General features: G+C 41.1%; 1 protein-coding gene across 3 annotated transcripts in view; it reads left to right on the top strand.

Annotated features, from left to right (window-relative positions):
* The window catches only part of LOC149227541 (L-idonate 5-dehydrogenase-like), a 370,827-nt gene that overhangs the window by 140,834 nt on the left and 212,270 nt on the right, over positions 1 to 17,723 (top strand). Inside the window, exon 3 of one of the 3 annotated variants that reach the window (XM_089377809.1) lies at positions 8,190 to 8,426. The exons of the other annotated variants lie outside the window; for them this stretch is intronic. Within the exon in view, the coding sequence (XP_089233935.1) occupies positions 8,190 to 8,426 (237 nt within the window). The remainder of the gene's footprint in view (positions 1 to 8,189; positions 8,427 to 17,723) is intronic. 3 annotated transcript variants of the gene reach the window in all.

Here is a 17,723-nt window from a genome sequence, read left to right as displayed (position 1 = left end):
GGAAATTGTTGCTGAAGATTAATAAAGCCCTCATTTGCTGCACTCGTTTTCCCACATTGGGTTTTTCCGGGGACAATTATCCAAAAATAACTGTGTTGATGTGATTGGTTCTTGTGCATGTATTTTTTTCTCTGGGTAATTGTGTGATAACTGCAATAGAATTTATTTTAATATTTACTGAAGGGATTTCATAAATAACTTATTGTGAATAATAAGTAGGTGAAATAAATTAGTTGCTGCAGTAGTAGAATTTCAATTTAGAAATTTTCACACTTAGTTGAACTATTGATATGCCAAGGTGCATAATTAAAGTTGTTTGAGTGTTTTTGTAGTTGGTCCATTCTCCCTGGTACGAGAACCCAAGAAGATATTATTTTATCTTTTATTCTATAGAGTGGTAGGGTGGTGCTAGGGAAGGAAGTTGTAGCTTCCTTCAAGAGGTTGTCGCCTCCTTCCAGTGGGCGCTGGTAAATATTGGGGTTGTAGCCCTTCTAGTTGTAGCTTCCTTTATAATATAAAAACATTGTACATATATACATATATCTTGTGTTCATTTGAAGTGATTTTTTGATACTTAAATTGTTGAAATTTACACAATATTGATTCGCCTCCCCTCTCAGTATTTCTAACAGATACACCTCCTATAGATGTCTCTAGAACACATTTTTCTTCACATATAGAGAAGGTACCCCACATGGAAGTCACTAGAAACCTTTCATTTGATGAGGCTAGGAAGGCGCCCTACTTAGAAGTCTTGAGAACAAGCTTTGACATATAAACTAATAGGAGGGCCTTTAGGGTTTTAGAGTTCTATTGGCTGGAAGTGTAACTATAAAAGGGAGTCACATCCTTATTTGCAAGGTGTGTTTTCCTTTGTGGAGAAATGCACTAGGCTATTGGGATGGATACTGTAGATATATTTGCATATCTAGAGCTTGGTTTTGAGCATATTCGAGGTTGTCATTTTTCATTGAATGGTTGCTATTATGTACCTTGTTTCTCATTTTCTTTCTAGAAACTATTTTTTGGTATTATAGTGTTTGCTACCCAGCTTATGAGTGCTGAAAGGAGTGATTTGTTTTCCCTCTCAAGGCTTGATAATATTAGATCTGAATAGGGTTGCAGGGGAGCGCCCTGCCCCCCTGCACCCGCTTCTGAAGTGCGCTTCAAACAAAAGTGCTTAGGGAGTGCGCTCCCAAATCGCTCTTGCTTGGGAGCAATTTTCAGAAGTGCGCTCCCGCCAAAAAAAAAATGCTCCCTCCCCAGTGGTGTCATAGGTAGTTAATACTTCTTCTGCAAAGAGGTGTTGGAGCACATATAGCTTCATCCATAATGTCAAAAGAAATTGCCTAAATGAAAACCAGGTAGAAAGCTTGGTTTGTTTACACTACAACTTGAGGTTGTTGACACATTTTTGTGAGCGGGCTCGATTTGAAAGAGCAAATATCACTTGGAACAACAAATTGGAGGAGGATATTTTAGAGGATGCAGCCTTGCATTTAGAAGAGTTGGAAGCAAATGTATTTTCTTTTCTTCACAAAATAAATTTTGATCTACTGTTCAACACCCTTGTAAAAGTGTGCGACAAACTAGTGAGAAGGAAAAGGATTGAAACAACAAATTTTACATGCTCCCATTGTAAAATCCCTCATATACTTGTGTATGAAAGCATCTCTACAATATTATATTATAAGACTGTATGAGTCAAAACTTGTGATCAAGTGCTAGCAAAAGATAGGAATAGATAAAGAATAATGCCCAGTGGCAATACAATTCCCTCATACAGACCGAGGGTTGTCTTCTAGGGCAAAAAACCCTAAATTAATTTAATTTCTATTAAAACTGGAAACTAGGGCCAAATTACCCTTTGGACAACTCATTTCATGGAGATGATTATTGCATTGAATTCCTCTTTTTGATAGGACCAAAATTGACCTAAAGATCATTAAATTTGGATAAGCAGGCATTTGTTTTTGAATTTATGTCCACATATGTGCAAATTGTCAAGGTTGACCACATCATCATGTAAGCTCCGTTAGGCACCATTTTGTGGGTAATATCCCTAAGAGAAAAAATTCTCGATGATGGTTCTCAGATGGCATCTAGCAGCCCCTTGCAGCCACCATCTAGTTCATTGTGCCATTTCTTCGTCACCTGAGCCAGCCATGTGGTCCCTCACCCATTTGTCATGATTGTATGTTTGAAAGTGGGCCTCCCAAACCTAAAGATATGCCTTGTCATTTGGTGATTGAGTATTTTAGTTTACTTATCATAGAAACTCTTGGGCATGGATTAATGGGGGGATTTGGCAAAAAGAGTGGACTAGGTCTGTGCTCTTGTCCCTTAGGTTTCTTTTGGATGTTAACCTTGGACCCTAGTCCCGTGGATCTCTTTTACTGACCTTTTGGCTTTAGGGATGGTACTACATGGGAAACCCCGATTTTGGTTGCGTGGTCCCACTCCCCGATCGTCATATATCACCCCCTTTCGCTCATTATTATCCCATTCATCTCTCCTCCCACCTAGGTCCACATTCCTCCATTGGGTCCACAAAGGGTCAGGCACCCCCTCCCCTTTGCCCACACCTTGGGTCGGGCTTGGAATGATTCCTGGAGGTTGATGCAAAAGAAAAGAAAAGAAAAAATATAATTGGCTACTTTCAACAAGAAATTGTACCACAAAATGTAAAAGATGGCCAGGACAAAAACATTTAGCACGTGGGCAAAAGCTAATACATGAGCTCTACCCCCTTCCATGGCCATCACCCTGGTTTCTATAAGCACTAGATGAGCCTCTTCTATCATTCAGGAACCCATGATTGTCCCAAACCCTTGGTGGGTAATGAACTGCCCCACCTTAAAAGGGGTATCCACTGCTATACCCTACACATCATGCTCTCATTCCCTTGAGCCCCGAGCAGTTAACCAAAGAAAAATCATAAAAGGAAAAATTCATATGAAGAAGGGTGGAAAATTCAAGGTCGGGGTAACATCATGTACCGCGATTGCTCCCTCCTACACATCATTTACCCAAGTGTGGGTTTCCCTTTTATTAGCTACCCTTGTACCATGGCATGTGACCCAAGATTTCCCCGTCATTCCCTACTCCGTTCCATCACTTTATCACATGCCACCCCTATTTAAAGGATGTACCATGGAAATACCACCCCTTTAGAAGCAAAAACCACCTAAAAGTGTGCTTGGTTAACCTCCCTTGGACCTAAGAGACATCTGCATATGACAAAGCCCACTATGGAAGGGCCTGCCATTATGAAGTGCCCACCTATTTTCCATAGTTTGTAAACTCTTTTACTTGATTTCTTTAATGACTTGGTGTACTGGAGGGCAAGGGAATGCATTGGATCTTATGCAGAATTACAAATGGTCTCCATTTTGGGTTTGATCTCCCTATATGGGGTCTTAACCCTCTAGAGGGTTACATTGGAACATGTAGGGTGTGTGTAGAGAGCCATGGGCCTCCACATCAACAGAAAACATTCCATGGATCCCCAGAGTCATTTAGAGATTTCTCATGGTTCACCTATTGGACAAGGAAGATGCACCTGGTTCACCATGCCCAATGATCTCCACAGTTGGACCATAGACTTGGCAGGGGTTCAGGATCTATATGATGATGTTGCATCACTTATATCATCATCTTAGCTCTTGTAGATGGTCTATAGGCATCTTTGATATGTTTGGAGACCCATGAGGACGTTTGTGTGCCCCCACATCCATTTGGGAGCACCACATGTTTATTGCTTGGAGAACAAGGGGCTAACCCCTTGTCCACTATTTTTGGAGTCCTATTTCGCATTATGGCACCTATCGACTTCATTAGGCCTCCTCTAAGGCCCAACGACACATGTTATTGATCATTCGACCCTCTTAAGAGGCTTACTCTTTTGTTATTGAGCTAGTTTGGTGGGCTTGTCACCAATAGTACTTGTATTTTGCACATTATTTATTCTAGGGGCTAAATTAGGATAAAATAAGATAAATCGAATTCATTAGACATTGTATAAATAGATGATCAGTTGATTCATTCTCTCATCATCACTTGGATTGATCGTTCTCTCTTAAGATATTTTCATTAATCGTTTTGGAGGACAAAATTGGGATGGATGAATTTTGATGTTTGGATATCTTCATTTTTGTCTTGGAGCTTCTATATTGGCATACGATGATGATTGGATATACTTGTTCTCACATGTAAGTGCTCTTTTAATGCTATTTTGTCATTCTTTTCTATGTCACATAAATGATGTTGGTATTTTCGCTATACTTGGCCGAAATTTCGTTGCTTTTCTTTAGTGAAAGGGTATAAATTTGTCTTTTATTAACGTTGCATCATGTTATGGGCCATGTTTGAATAAGTGAATGTTCCTAGAGATATTTTGTTGAAATTTATCTTGATAAGTCATCACATACTGCACATTGAAGTGTAAAGACCTTGAAGCAATTTTCCTCATGCCCTAATTGTCATGTGAAATTGTTCTAGAGGCCTCCTTGACTGAATGAAACCATCCTAATCATTGGAATCTTATTGATTCCATTTCTCCTAAAGGAATAGGCACTTGTCTTCCATAGGTGATCACCTTAAAGCATATTTTTCTCATCTTCTCCCTTTCTTTCTAAGCCTAACCTACATAGGTCACCTAGGGCATAACTTATCTCACAATCTAGCCATCCAAATACTTGAATTTTTGGTTCACAACTGCATTAGAGGTTTCTCTAGAGGCACTCCAAATTTGAAGTAAATTCGAGGGTGGGATCTCGAGATATTGTAAGCCCTAGATCGAGGACCATTTCTTGACCTAAGTTTCGCTTGGCTGGTGACATCATTGGGAGTATTGCATCAAATGCAGAGAAAATTTCTCCTTTAATCCCTTTCTCTCCCTCAATTAGGTCAAACACACCCTTGGTTGATCAATTCCATCCCATTAACCTAATTCTGGGTCCACTTGGCCCCATGTGGTCCCATAACATTTTAAAGACCAACCCACAAAGACCACTTGGAATCCAAGTTTCCATAAGGATTTTAGGGGCTAGGAATCTCCTTGACAAGTCATATACTCAAACCGTAGCCATTGGAATTCCCCTAAGCCCTTCTTAGAGATCCTTTCATCTTGCTTTCCAAGCAAATAAGCCATGCATTTGAGTCTCTCTTGTGAATAGGCTTCTAGGATCACCTTTTACCCTATCATTCATCCATTCATCTTCGTGATCCTCATTATACCGGGTCTCCTCCCATCGGTGAATGTCTATAAAGAGAAGGGATCCTTAGTTGAGGTGACAATGGGTTATCGCTCCGTTGTTGCCCTTGACCTAGTACTTGGCTTATAGGACCCCACTCCTAGGACCCCTTCTAGTTTGAGCAAAAACAAGCTCATGAAGCCCAAGAGACATGTCACTTCACCCTCAACGACTTGTATAAATATGAGAGACCTCAAGCCTCATTTGGCATCATCTCATCTCACACATTCTTCTCTCACTTCATCTGATTGGTTCGTACAACTTATTGGGCATCTCTTTTCGTTATTCGTGTGGCAACAAAAAGATGAATTGCAGGATGAATTACACGGCTGAAATTTCAGTCTGTTGCAGGTCTGACCAGCGTTGACTGGGGGTGTTTTGACCACATTTGACTGCGATTTTTGGGTCAGAATCTCGTTTTTGGTAGGCTGCATTTATTGGCACAGGAACCAAGGCATTCTATTGACTTTGACCATTAACCAATCGCAGGGTTGGCTGCAAAATTGACCTTAGAGTTTGACCAAGTTCGATTGTTGTTTTCATGACTGTTTTGGGATGGCTTTGACCAGCAACGAAGGTCGAGTTTGATTGGGTTTGACTGAGTTGCATATAAGACTATTTGATGTTGCATTGACTTTTTGGTTAGGGCTGAATTTCATTGTTGTTGACTGCAGATTTGAAAGGGTTGTTTTGACTTTGATTTGGCAAGTTAATTTTGACTTTTGTACTCTCTCTCCCTCTCTCTCTCTTGAACATTTGATATAATAATAAGAAGAATTGATCAAAGGGTTTTCCCCATCTTGGGGTTTTTCCTTGGCATCTGCCAAATCTGGTGTTCTCTTGTCTTGACTTGTCTTCTGCATTTTATTGTTCATTTTCTATCTACATTTATTGTCAATGTGATTTATGGTTAATGTGATTGCTATTGGAAAACTAAATTGGAAATTTCCATTAGGCTGCTAAAAGAATATTGAAGTAATTATGCTAAGCATAGAACATACCATTGTTAACTAAAATTAACAACTTCTAACATCATATTTTCTCCCTAATGAACAATCTAGATTGACTACAAAATTACAATATTTTACAAGGCAATTTTCTCAAAAAAATAATCTTATGGGGGGCACTGCCCCTGAACCCTAGCCAAGGGGGGATCAAAGGTTATTTTTGCCCCCCTAGACCCCCCTACAACACTAGTGGGGGGCAGCACGGGGGGGGGGGATGGAGGAAGAACCCCCCCCACATCTCCCTGTTAGGGACTGGGATCTAAACACAACTGCAACAAGACCTCTGAATCAAGAAGATAATTAGGCTCCACACCCAACATGATGAGAATCGAGATGTTGTAACTTGTGGACCTATGGTTGATGAAAATTATAACTACTAGATGATTGATGTTATATGGTTTAATCCATGTTTTTATGCTTTTTATAACTAATTCATCATTCTACATGCTTTTGTTGACATATATGCATCAAAATATATTAAAATATATATTATATAAAAAATGCTCCTAAAATCGCTCTTGGCCCGGAAGCTTCCGAAATTTGTCGCTAACTACTCCCGCTTCCAAGTAGCCTTGGATCCGCATTATGCAACATATGGGGATTATTATTGAACAAATTACTATCTTTTTACTTGATATATTTAGCTTTGATGTTATATCTTGTAGGAAGTACTTAACAATAACATATAGGATCAAGCACCTAATTTCTCCCTTTTCTCCTCTAGGGTTTCTCTCAAATAATAACAAATGGACATCATCCAGAACAAGCAATCAATCTACACACTAAATAGGCCCACTTATGGAACACTCCATTTCAAGGTGGCACATGCCAAATTCTAAGGCATGCACATCCAAGAAGCAAAGGGTCTAACTCTCAATTCTCCTCAATAAAGGTCCAACCATCCTCCTTTAGAGGCCTCCAATGCTCCAACGCTACCTCATAAGCTTGATGTACCTTTGGGTCCACCACACCTACATGATCACTCCTGAACCCAAACATTCTCAAGTCAAGTACCAGCCTCCATGTAAGCAACCAAATGCCCCCAAGCCATTTGGGGCTCAACAAGTTCCAACTCCATGATTTCCAATGCTTCTCCTCTAAAGTGAGCCAACCTGCATGCAAGCAACCAAGTTATAACTTATCAGGTGTTCCCTCCATGAAGAAAGTCACTAAGCCACATAGGTCTCCAATGCTCCAAAGAAGTGTGTTACATAAGCATCAAGTAAAAACATAGCAGTCCACAAGTAATTTATCTCCAATGTATGCCCATCATGCTACAACCAAGGGTAATAAACAAACCATGTGCCCTAAATCACATGAAGCACCCCCATTCATCCCCATTTTGACCAATGGCAACTACCACATCATCATGGCTATATAAGGTTCCCTGCTAAGGCTCATTTGCTCCTTTATTCTCATTTTCAATCTCTAATTAATCAAACCAAACACCACTGAAATCATATATGTATTAGTAAAACGTTTTGTGTACCAAGACGAGGGCTGTAACATGCACTAATCTTTTCTAGTGGTTTCCTATTCTCCAAGGTTTCTCTTATACAAAATTTTAGAAAGAACGTCATAAGATTTTGATAAGAAACAAGTGATGCCTTTTTAAAACCACTGTGCACTTTCTGCATGACTTAATTTAACTTCATATTTGTTTCTAATTTAATTTACTGTTTACGATCTTCTAATGCTATTTTTAGCTATATAATTTTTCTGATTTGCTCAAGGCCTATCTATAACTTTTTGACACAATGGTGTTTTGTGTGCACATATCGCCTAATTTTTACCGAGGTCTTTGCCATTGGTTTTTGCTAAGTCAAAGTTTATAGTTGGGCTTGGAAAGTGTATTTAACACCAATTTTGGAAGTTCTATTTATCTGAAAGAAAATTGACATGGCAATGTCTCGATCTATCTGCACAGCATTTGAGAAACGCCCGTGTTGCACTGAAAGAGCCTATGGTTCTTGGCCATGAAAGTGCTGGTGTTATAATAGAGACTGGCAAACTTGTTAAGAATTTGGTGGTTGGTGATCGTGTTGCATTGGAGCCTGGCATCCCTTGTTATCGTTGTTCATTTTGCAAACATGGAAGCAACAATTTATGTCGGGAAGTGAAATTTTTTGGATCTCCTCCTGTTCACGGTTCTCTTGCCCAACAGGTAAGCTAATGTGTCCCAAATCACTTTCGTAGAATATTATAATGTATTTGTTACTAAAGGCGTTCATTAATGTAACAACCTGGAGTATTCTTTTAATTCGTTGGAAAGACTTTCTCCAATCGTTATTGAATCTACGCATTGCTCACTATTCTAATTGTGAAATCGCTTCAATGAGAAAACAATAACCAGTTATTATAGTGTATAGATTTTAGATTTTTTTTGCAATAACCCTTTTACAAGTGTGCACATACATTGTCGTATTTATCAAAGTCTCTGTCAGCCAATCCAGGGAAAGGTTCTGATTGGGACACCTTGACTATGCATTGCAACAATTAGTGTTTAAGAAAGATGCTTTTCGGAAGAGATGCTATAGGCACCCCTTATTGCTGCTGTAAAGGATTCCTAGTCCCATTGACCTATTTTGTTCATTCATGCACCTAAATATAAAATTTCATTTCATTTTATTTCTATCTTTTAGTGTTAAGCATTGAACATGAAAGTTGATATTACTGATGTTTTAACTTCTTTATTCTTTTGTTCATCCACATCATAAGTTAGCTTTGAATTTTATTATCAAAACCACAGAATCTATATAAGCAATTTCCAATACAACAAATGTTGCATATATTTAGATGCTAATTTTATGTTATGTTATGTTATGTTCAGTACCTTTCCACCATAACACAGGGGGTCCATATTACTATAATATGACTTTCTGAGGAAATTTGTATGCCTTCACGGTTATACTTTTTCTGTGAGAGTGTTCTGGAAACAAGATAATTTTCACATGGTAATGAACTTTACATATTGTGTTAGAGAAGGAAAAGGGGCTAAATATGGGTAAAATATATAAAATTCCATATAGTCTTTTATTGTTTTTAAACAACATTTTTCATTTAAAAAATATACCAATTATTAAAGAGGTATTTAACATATCATACAATGGTAGAAGCCATGGCCTATTCACTCGGATTATTAGAGTACTCTAAGCTTGTGTGACAAGGAGGCAATAAAAATATTCAACTCCAGTTTTATCTACATGTTTTGAGACTTAGATCTTGTAAAGAAGTACCGACTTGCCAACATAGTAGCATCCAAGATCATATTTTGTTAAAATTTTCAGCTTATGGTAAATGTTTACTGTAGACAGATATGAAACCCTAATAGCTTCTGAAAATTTCATGGAATTTAATGTTCAATGCAAAACATAAAATTTACCTTCAACTTAGAAGGTTTCTTGGATCTTAGCCTTGTAAAATTTCTTCTTTAGGGCTAGTGTAAAACAAGATATAAAACAGCAATGGAAAGCGTACAATGTTTCCCTTCTAAACAGCCCAAACTTCCAGGTAATTCAAAGAGAAAAGATACCAAACCAAAGGGATAAGTTTTAGTTCTTTTAGGACAACTTATCAGTGAATAATCAGATCTATAAATTACACTTTAATAACAGCAGTAAAACAGCAATAAAATCAGCCCCTTATATTCTTCACTTAGATGTCAAATCATTTTGCAATTGTCCTTTTCCTTCTGTCAAATCATCAAGCATCTAAAATCCAACATTAAAAGTGCTTTTAGGGACTTCTTGGTTGGCTTTTCCTCATCCAAAATCTGTGTTTTTTGTGTTTTCTGTCATAAATCATATTCTGGAAAGTTTGGACAGCAGCAAATTTGTCCAAATTACAACACTAATCAAAAGGTGATCTTAGAATATCATTTTTCATTGATTTGTGCAATAATATCCTGCTTTTGCATTGTAAAAGGTATATTTTCTCTAGCTTAGAGTGAAATCATTGTGCTGATTTATATTTCTGCTGTAGCATATCATATAGTAGATTTCTAGCAATTATTAATTAGCTCCAGCGCTCAATAGTAGATGGTGATTGATGCCCTAACTCTTCATTGAATAATATTAAAGTATTTTATCACTTGATTGTCACTGGTCCATCTAGCTTGTATTGAGGTGTTTGTCAGTGAACTGTTTAGTGCCTATAGCAGTATACTTTATGAGTTTGTTTCACAGATTTTGATATTCGCTCTGGCTTGAAGAAGTTGGTCTAAAGTGAAGGGGAAACCATGGTGAGGTGATAGCAATAGGTTTCCCAAGTGTGCTTACCCCCATAGCACCTTTATTGGGACTTTCACAAAGGGTGCTAGTTTGAGCGGTAACACGACTCATTCAAGCATCTTTATTCTATGTGAATTTTATTTAGTACTTTAAAATATTTTTTTGGTCTGATTTCTCTAAGCCACATTCAACAAGCACTTCATGCCATTACATAATTCTAGGTAAATTGACTATATGGATTGTGATATCATTGGCTGCTCCTTTTTTGTAAGTCAAGATGCTTCATTAGATTATGTATCAAAGCTCATTAGGAGTGTGTGTGATAATGTTCCTCCTAAATTGACTCCACTCTATTTATATGAAGGCAACCAAATTGATTTAGGGAAAAATTAGACTAAAGGCCTTAAAAATAATATTTTAAGTGTTTACAAGTTAAATAGGTCACAAATCGACCTAAAAGATAGCCATCTCAATGTGAAAACATAACAAAAATCCTCCTTCCAGCCCACATGTATGAACAAAATCTCCACCAAGGGTGACATCATCATCCAATGGTGAATATCTCCATTGAAAAGTTGCTAAGGATGGATCAAAAGAGTGCTTCTCACTCCGAACCATCTCTTTATCAACTAATTGCATCATCAAGCAAAACCCTCTTCATCATCATGTCATCATTAATCAAGTCCACGTCATCACTCTAGGCATCATGAGGGTGACATTAAAAGCCTAGGGCATGATGTCATCATCTAGGAGGGCGCACCATCCCTCCCAAAGGGATTTGAAGCTATCATAAGCAAACTGGTCCAGGAACAACACAACATCAAGCAAGAAGGTGTAATGTTAGCCTAGGGGCATCTTGTGTTTTTTTGGGTGCATCCTCTTTCTAGGAAATATCTTGACTTTAGTGAGCAACATTTCAAGCTCTAGAGGGAGAGGAGGAGGTCATCATAAGTGTTGGATCCATCCCAAGGTCAATGCTCCTCTCTAAGTGGTCGATGTCCTGGCTATAGTGTGTTCAAGTGTCATCAAGTGGGGTTGGATGTCCTCTTTGAAGTGTTGGAGAAGTCAATCAATACCTCAAGGGATGGGAGTTGTACCTAGGGGAAGACATCTTAAACATACCCTCAAAATCAAGTGAGATCATCATCATAGGTAAAGTAACCATAAGAGTATCACAGTGGACCATATTTAATGCAAAAGGCACAAGAGTACTTCACACAAACATCATCTTCAAATGTCTTTCTAGCTTAGGGTTTGTAAACAAGTTACGATGCTTAGATATGGGAGGGTTATCCAGAGGCCCTATTAGGTGCTTCCAACCTTAAGGGAAGGAACAATTCCTAGGTTAACACATCAATAGATAGGTGCAAGTGGATAGTGGTATGATGGGGGCTTACTTCATGAAAGATGCCAACCTCTGCACATCGGCTATTAAATTCCATCATTCTTGATCATTATAGTGTGAAGAGGGAGTAATTGTGGGACCTGAGCTACCCTTTTCCTCAACCTATTTTTACCACCCCTCTTGTTCACCTTTTTCTTTAATGATTTTCTTTTCCTTAGATAGGTCAGGTCACAAGTTATTTATGCATCAATTATCCCTTAAAGATAAAGCAATTTATTGCTCTTTAGGGTTGGGGTATCAAAGTTCCTTTCATTTTGATTTCCTCATGCATTAGCCAAGAACTAGGTGAGGGATAATGAGAAGGGTAGAGCCCAAGCTAGGCTTTTGTCCATGTACTTCATTATATCCCAACCAATTTTTTACATTTTATCATAATGGATCATGCTCTTTTCTTTCTTTCTTCCGCATCAATCTCCTACTACTTAGGGCCAAGTTTTCGCCCCCCTACTCAAAAATGAGGAAAATAGGGAACGGTACTAGTGACAGATGTTAATTTTTAGGGCTATATTGTTCTCTGCTGTAGATAATTGCAATTTTAAAAATTTTCAACATTTTACATTACATTCACCCCATAACATCATATCATCATTAGCAATTATGTAGAAAGAGAAATAACATCAACAATGCAGCAAAACAGTAAGGAACAATAGAAGAAAAGCATGCACAATAGAGACACCAGGATTTAGGTTAGAGACCAAGGCAAAACCCCACAAGGGGGAAAACCCAACCAGATTCTTCTTCTTAGATATTCATCAAATGTTCAATTGAGATACAAAGTACAAATATCATGAGACATAAGTCTTTCGTCATTCAACATATTAGTCCTACTAGGACAATCCAACAGTAGGCAGGCCTCCAAATCACATTGTCATAGGAACAATATATACATCATTGTCACTGTCATAGAGTACTGAACACTTCACTGTTGTTTCCATCACTGTCATCTCATCATCATAGAGAATCCATACATCAGAGTGTCTCTATCATACACCAAGGTCATTTCCATGTCAAGCTCATTGCCATACATCAAAGGTCACTACCATGTGGATCTCTGTCACATATCAAAGGAACTATCATATAGATCACTATCACATATCCAGAGCACTGTCATGAAGATTACTGTCACATATCAAGAACATTGTCATGAAAATTAGGATCACATATCAAAGGCACTGTCATATACATTTAGTTCACTACCATTTACATATTGTAATATTCCTAATTAGCCCCCGCTAATTGGAATATTCGATTTTGCCAAATTTTTCCTTTTATAGTTATTTTGTAAATAAAAAAGTGAGAAAGGGGAACATAACTCACTTTTAGAATAAAAGTCACTTCCTAGTAGCACAACGTTGTGACTTAAAGGGAGAGCCAAGGGGACCAAAAGGGGGACGCAGAAATGGAGCCCACGCAGACACATGGAGGGACTACGTAGGAGGGGAGGAACACATGGCAAAAGGGGAATCACGCAGGAAAAGGTGAGCATTGGGATTGAGAGAGGCAGAAGCTATGAAAGAGAGAGGAGCCCCCTCATTTTGATCATTCTGTTATGAGCCTTTGTGATAGTCATTTCGACTTGGAGCACGCTGGTTGTTTAGCTAGTCTGCAGCACTGTTTAGTGCATTGAGTGTCTCCATTCGGAGATCTCACCCTTAGCCTCGGGGGACTTCGAGTGCCTGCTCGAGCAAAGTATTCCTATTGGCATTTCAGCAGTAGTTTCATCAACCTTTTTGCAGCAGTAGTGGCAGCGTTTTGGAGGACTGCGCAGCACTAGGAGAGGGACGCAGTTCTGGAGGATTGCGCAGTACTGTGAGAGGGACGCAGTTCTGGGTTGAGGGATTGCAGGAGGTTTGGTGCTAAGACATAGAGCAGGGGATCAACCCTTGCATATTGGGGAGCTTTGGCAGGGGTTTCAAGTAGGTTTTTGGAGTATCTCATTCAGTGGCAGCGCAGAGCATTGAGGAACTGCGCAGAACCCCAAGGGGGTGATTTTCGGGGGTTGGCCATTCCACGAGAGCTTTTTGGGTTTTTCTGGGTTTCTTGAGTAGAGTCTGATTCCAGAGTTTCAGCCTTTTCTGAGGAGGGGAGCAGCCCCAAATCCTCATTTGATTTCTAGCAGTAGCAGTAGCATAACAGTTTCCCAGCAGCTTGGACGCAGATCAGAGGGGCCATTCCTTCGCTATTCTGAGTGTATTTCTTCACTTGCCTAGTGCAAGTAGAGGTGCCATCTTCCTGATCACCTCCTGTACTCATTTTATTACTCAGTATAATAAAATGGCTTAGCATTCTCTCTGCATTTTTCATGTATCTGCTTATGGTTTATTTGATATATATTGTATCATTGTTATTTGTATCTCTTTGAGCATTCTCAGCTATTATACCACTTGTGTGATTCTATTATACTCTTAGACAGAGTCTGGAAAGGGCCAGGTAGCCTCTGGATCTCGTCCTCTTTTTAGAGGCGACATATCTGGTAAATGCCCTCCCAGTCCATCTCTGGTTGGATTTTTCTTGTGTTTGAGGTATATTACTGATAAGGGATATTACAGTGGTATTAGAGGATAGATCTGACTCAGCCTGTGGAGCTAGCAATCTATGACACCGGGGGAGAAATCCTATATCTGTTACAGAGGTCGGAGATACAGAGACGTTGGGCATAGGTTGGAGAATACCTACGGAGAGGGAGACTGTGTTCCGGTGGTGGACGCAGAACAGGAGGAGCCTGTGGTGGACGCAGAACAGAGGGAGCCGGTGGTGGACGCAGAGCAGGAGGCTCCAATGGCAGATGATGACGGGAAGAGATTTGCGGATATGCTCCTCAAATCAGTGCAGATGACGGGAAGAGATTTGCGGATATGCTCCTCAAATCAGTGCAGGATTTGTTGAGGCAGATTGAGGTGATGGGTAGAGATTCACGGCAATAGAGGCTAGACAGCGTGAGAGCCCATGGGTTTTCCAGGTTAGTGAGGGATCGGGTGCATCCCACCATTTGCCAGAGCAGCGTGATACTGCGCAGCAGGTGGCCTCACATGCCCCTACACGCTCTACCATGCCCACTTTCTTAGGAGCAGACACGGGGGCCGTAGCCCAGCAGGAGGCAGAGCCTGGACACATGGGTGATTATTTTGCAGAGTACCAGGCCTATGGGCAGGAGTTCAGGGAAGCCCTCTCATTCCGTGATTTTGTTCAGCTCCAGCGGGATAGTAGACCCCGCGACCATCACAGAGGGTACCAACATTATCATGATGGTGACACCCACCGTGTAGCGAGTAGATTCCACTTGCCTACGTTTGATGGCTCATCAAATAGTTCGGCAAGGTCTTGGGTGGAGAAGCTGGACATTTATTTCCAGCTTAACTAGATGTCAGAGACAGAGGCCATCAAGGTGGCGACATTGCATTTGGATGGTGAGGCCCAGGATCGGTGGTTTCATGGGATGGTTACACTGGGGCACTCCACAGTGACGACATATGCTGAGTTTACTAGGAGACCGATGGAGCGATTTGATCGGAGGGATCCAGAGCAACATTTTGTTGAGTTGACGAGGCTCAAACAGACAGGAAGCCCAGAGACCTACATTGCAGATTTCTTGAGGGTCTTTGTGATGGTGCTAGACCTATCCACGGCACGGAGGATGTATATGTATGTTGAGGGGTTAGCAGAGCCACTTCGGGGTCTAGTTAGATTCGCTAGACCGAGCACCCTTTAGGGTGCTATCAACAGGACCTGGGACCTACAGGATGTCTTACCTAGGACGAGGACACCTTACCCCTAGAGACAGACTTTCTAGTCTAAGGGGAAGGATGTGAGGATTCCACCTCCAAAGGGGAATCCAGGATGAGTGCAGATTGACGATGATGTCAAGAGGGAGCTGAAGAAGAAGCGGTTGTGCTTCACATGTCAGGAGCCATGGGCACCAGGACATAGATGTGTTGCTAGCAAGGCACATTTCATTGAGGTTTTCTCCGAGAGCAGTGGAGAAGAGGATGATGAGGATGGTGTGGAGGTAGAAGATAGCCATGATGGACAGGGTCCTTTGCCACCTCCACCACCAGCAGCAGGTGGTGCATCTTTTGCACCCACCAGAGGGGCCCTTGCCGCATTGCGAGGAGTTCCCAAGTATCTGACGCTACGTGTACGAGGGACGGTACATGGCCAGCGAGTGTCAGTTTTGGTTGACAGTGGGGCGACCCACAACTTCATCGATGCACAGATGGTTGAGCGGAGAGGCATATAGACAGAGAGCTTCGATGGGTTTTCAGTCTTGGTCCCAGGAGATCAGACCATGACGTGTGCTTGATATGTTCCAGAGCTTTCAGTGACGATGGGCACCTACACATTGACTGACCACTTTTTCGTGGTCGATATTCCAGACACCAACATGATACTGGGTGTTCAATGGCTCATCACTCTAGGGAAGGTCACGACGGATTGGAAGACCCTAGAGATGGAGTGGGATGATGAGAAGATAGGGAGGCATGAGAAGATACGGGGACAGCATACGTATCCGCATCAGACTGTTTCGGCTCATCGGATGGAGGCAGTCTTCTGGAAGGGGGACATAGAGTGGGCAGTAGAGCTGCGTGCATCGGAGGCGGGGACTACAGGGCAAACAGTGCACCCAGAGATACAGTCCATCCTTGATTGTATGCCATAGTATTTGGGGAGATTCCGCTAGGTCAACCACCGGACCGGGGGTTTGAGCACACTATTGAGCTTGAGCAGGGCATACAGGCAGTGATTACTACCCCCTATAAGCATCCCAAGGCCTATCAGGACGAGATAGAGCAGGCCATTTAGGAGTTGCTGGCTCTTGGGCACATCCGACCGAGCACGAGTCCTTTTGCTTCTTCTGTGGTGTTGGTGAAGAAGAAGGATGGTACATTGAGGATGTGCATTGACTACAGGGCCCTTAACAAGAGGACACTGAAGAACAGGTACCCCATACCCAGGATCGATGAGTTGATGGATGAGTTGAGAGGAGCACAGTTCTTCTCAGAGATTGATTTGAGATTAGGGTACCATCAGATTCACGTGAGGGAGCAGGACATTCCCAAGACCGCCTTCAGATGTCACTATGGGCACTTTGAGTTTTTGGTGATGCCCTTCGGGCTAACCAATGCCCCAGCTACATTCTAGTCTTGCATGAATCACATCTTCTGTAGTCACTTGAGGAAGTTTGTGTTGGTGTTTTTTGATGATATACTCATTTACAGCAGGACGTGGGAGGAGAATCTCCAACATATTAAGACAGTATTACGCATCTTGGAGGAGCAGCAGTTCTATGCCCAACTCTCCAAATGTGAGTTCAGGTTGACGAAGATGTTATACTTGGGACACATCATTGGAGTGGACGGAGTGAGGGTCCACGAGGAGAAGATTAGGGCCATTAGAGATTGGCCAGAGCTGAGAAACGTGACGAAACTTCGAGGATTCATTGGCATTTGTACTTACTACCGGAAGTTCATCAAAGGTTTCTCACAGCTTACTGCACCCCTGACAGATTTGACGAGGAAGGGGGCATTCGGTTGGTCGGATATAGCGCAGCGAGCCTTTGACAGGCTCAAGGAGGTTATGAGCAGCTACCCAATGCTTGCATTGCCATATTTTACGCAGCCATTTGTTTTGGAGTGTGATGCGTCGGGAGAGGGGATCGGCACAGTATTGATGCAGGGAGGCCACCCTATAGCCTTTGAGAGCCGAAAGCTCCTTCCGCACGAGAGGTTGTATTCTATATATGACAAGGAGATGCTGGCCATCATGCATGCATTGGCTAAGTACCGACAGTATTTGGTGGGGAACAGGTTCAGGGTGAGGACTGATCACA

Source organism: Pinus tabuliformis, chromosome J (genome assembly GCF_031772625.1).
Source record: "Pinus tabuliformis cultivar Carrire ecotype Pingquan chromosome J, CPIR1, whole genome shotgun sequence".
NCBI lineage: Eukaryota > Viridiplantae > Streptophyta > Pinopsida > Pinales > Pinaceae > Pinus > Pinus tabuliformis.
Note: the sequence above shows the minus strand (reverse complement) of the source record. Positions and strands in the feature narration are given on the sequence as shown.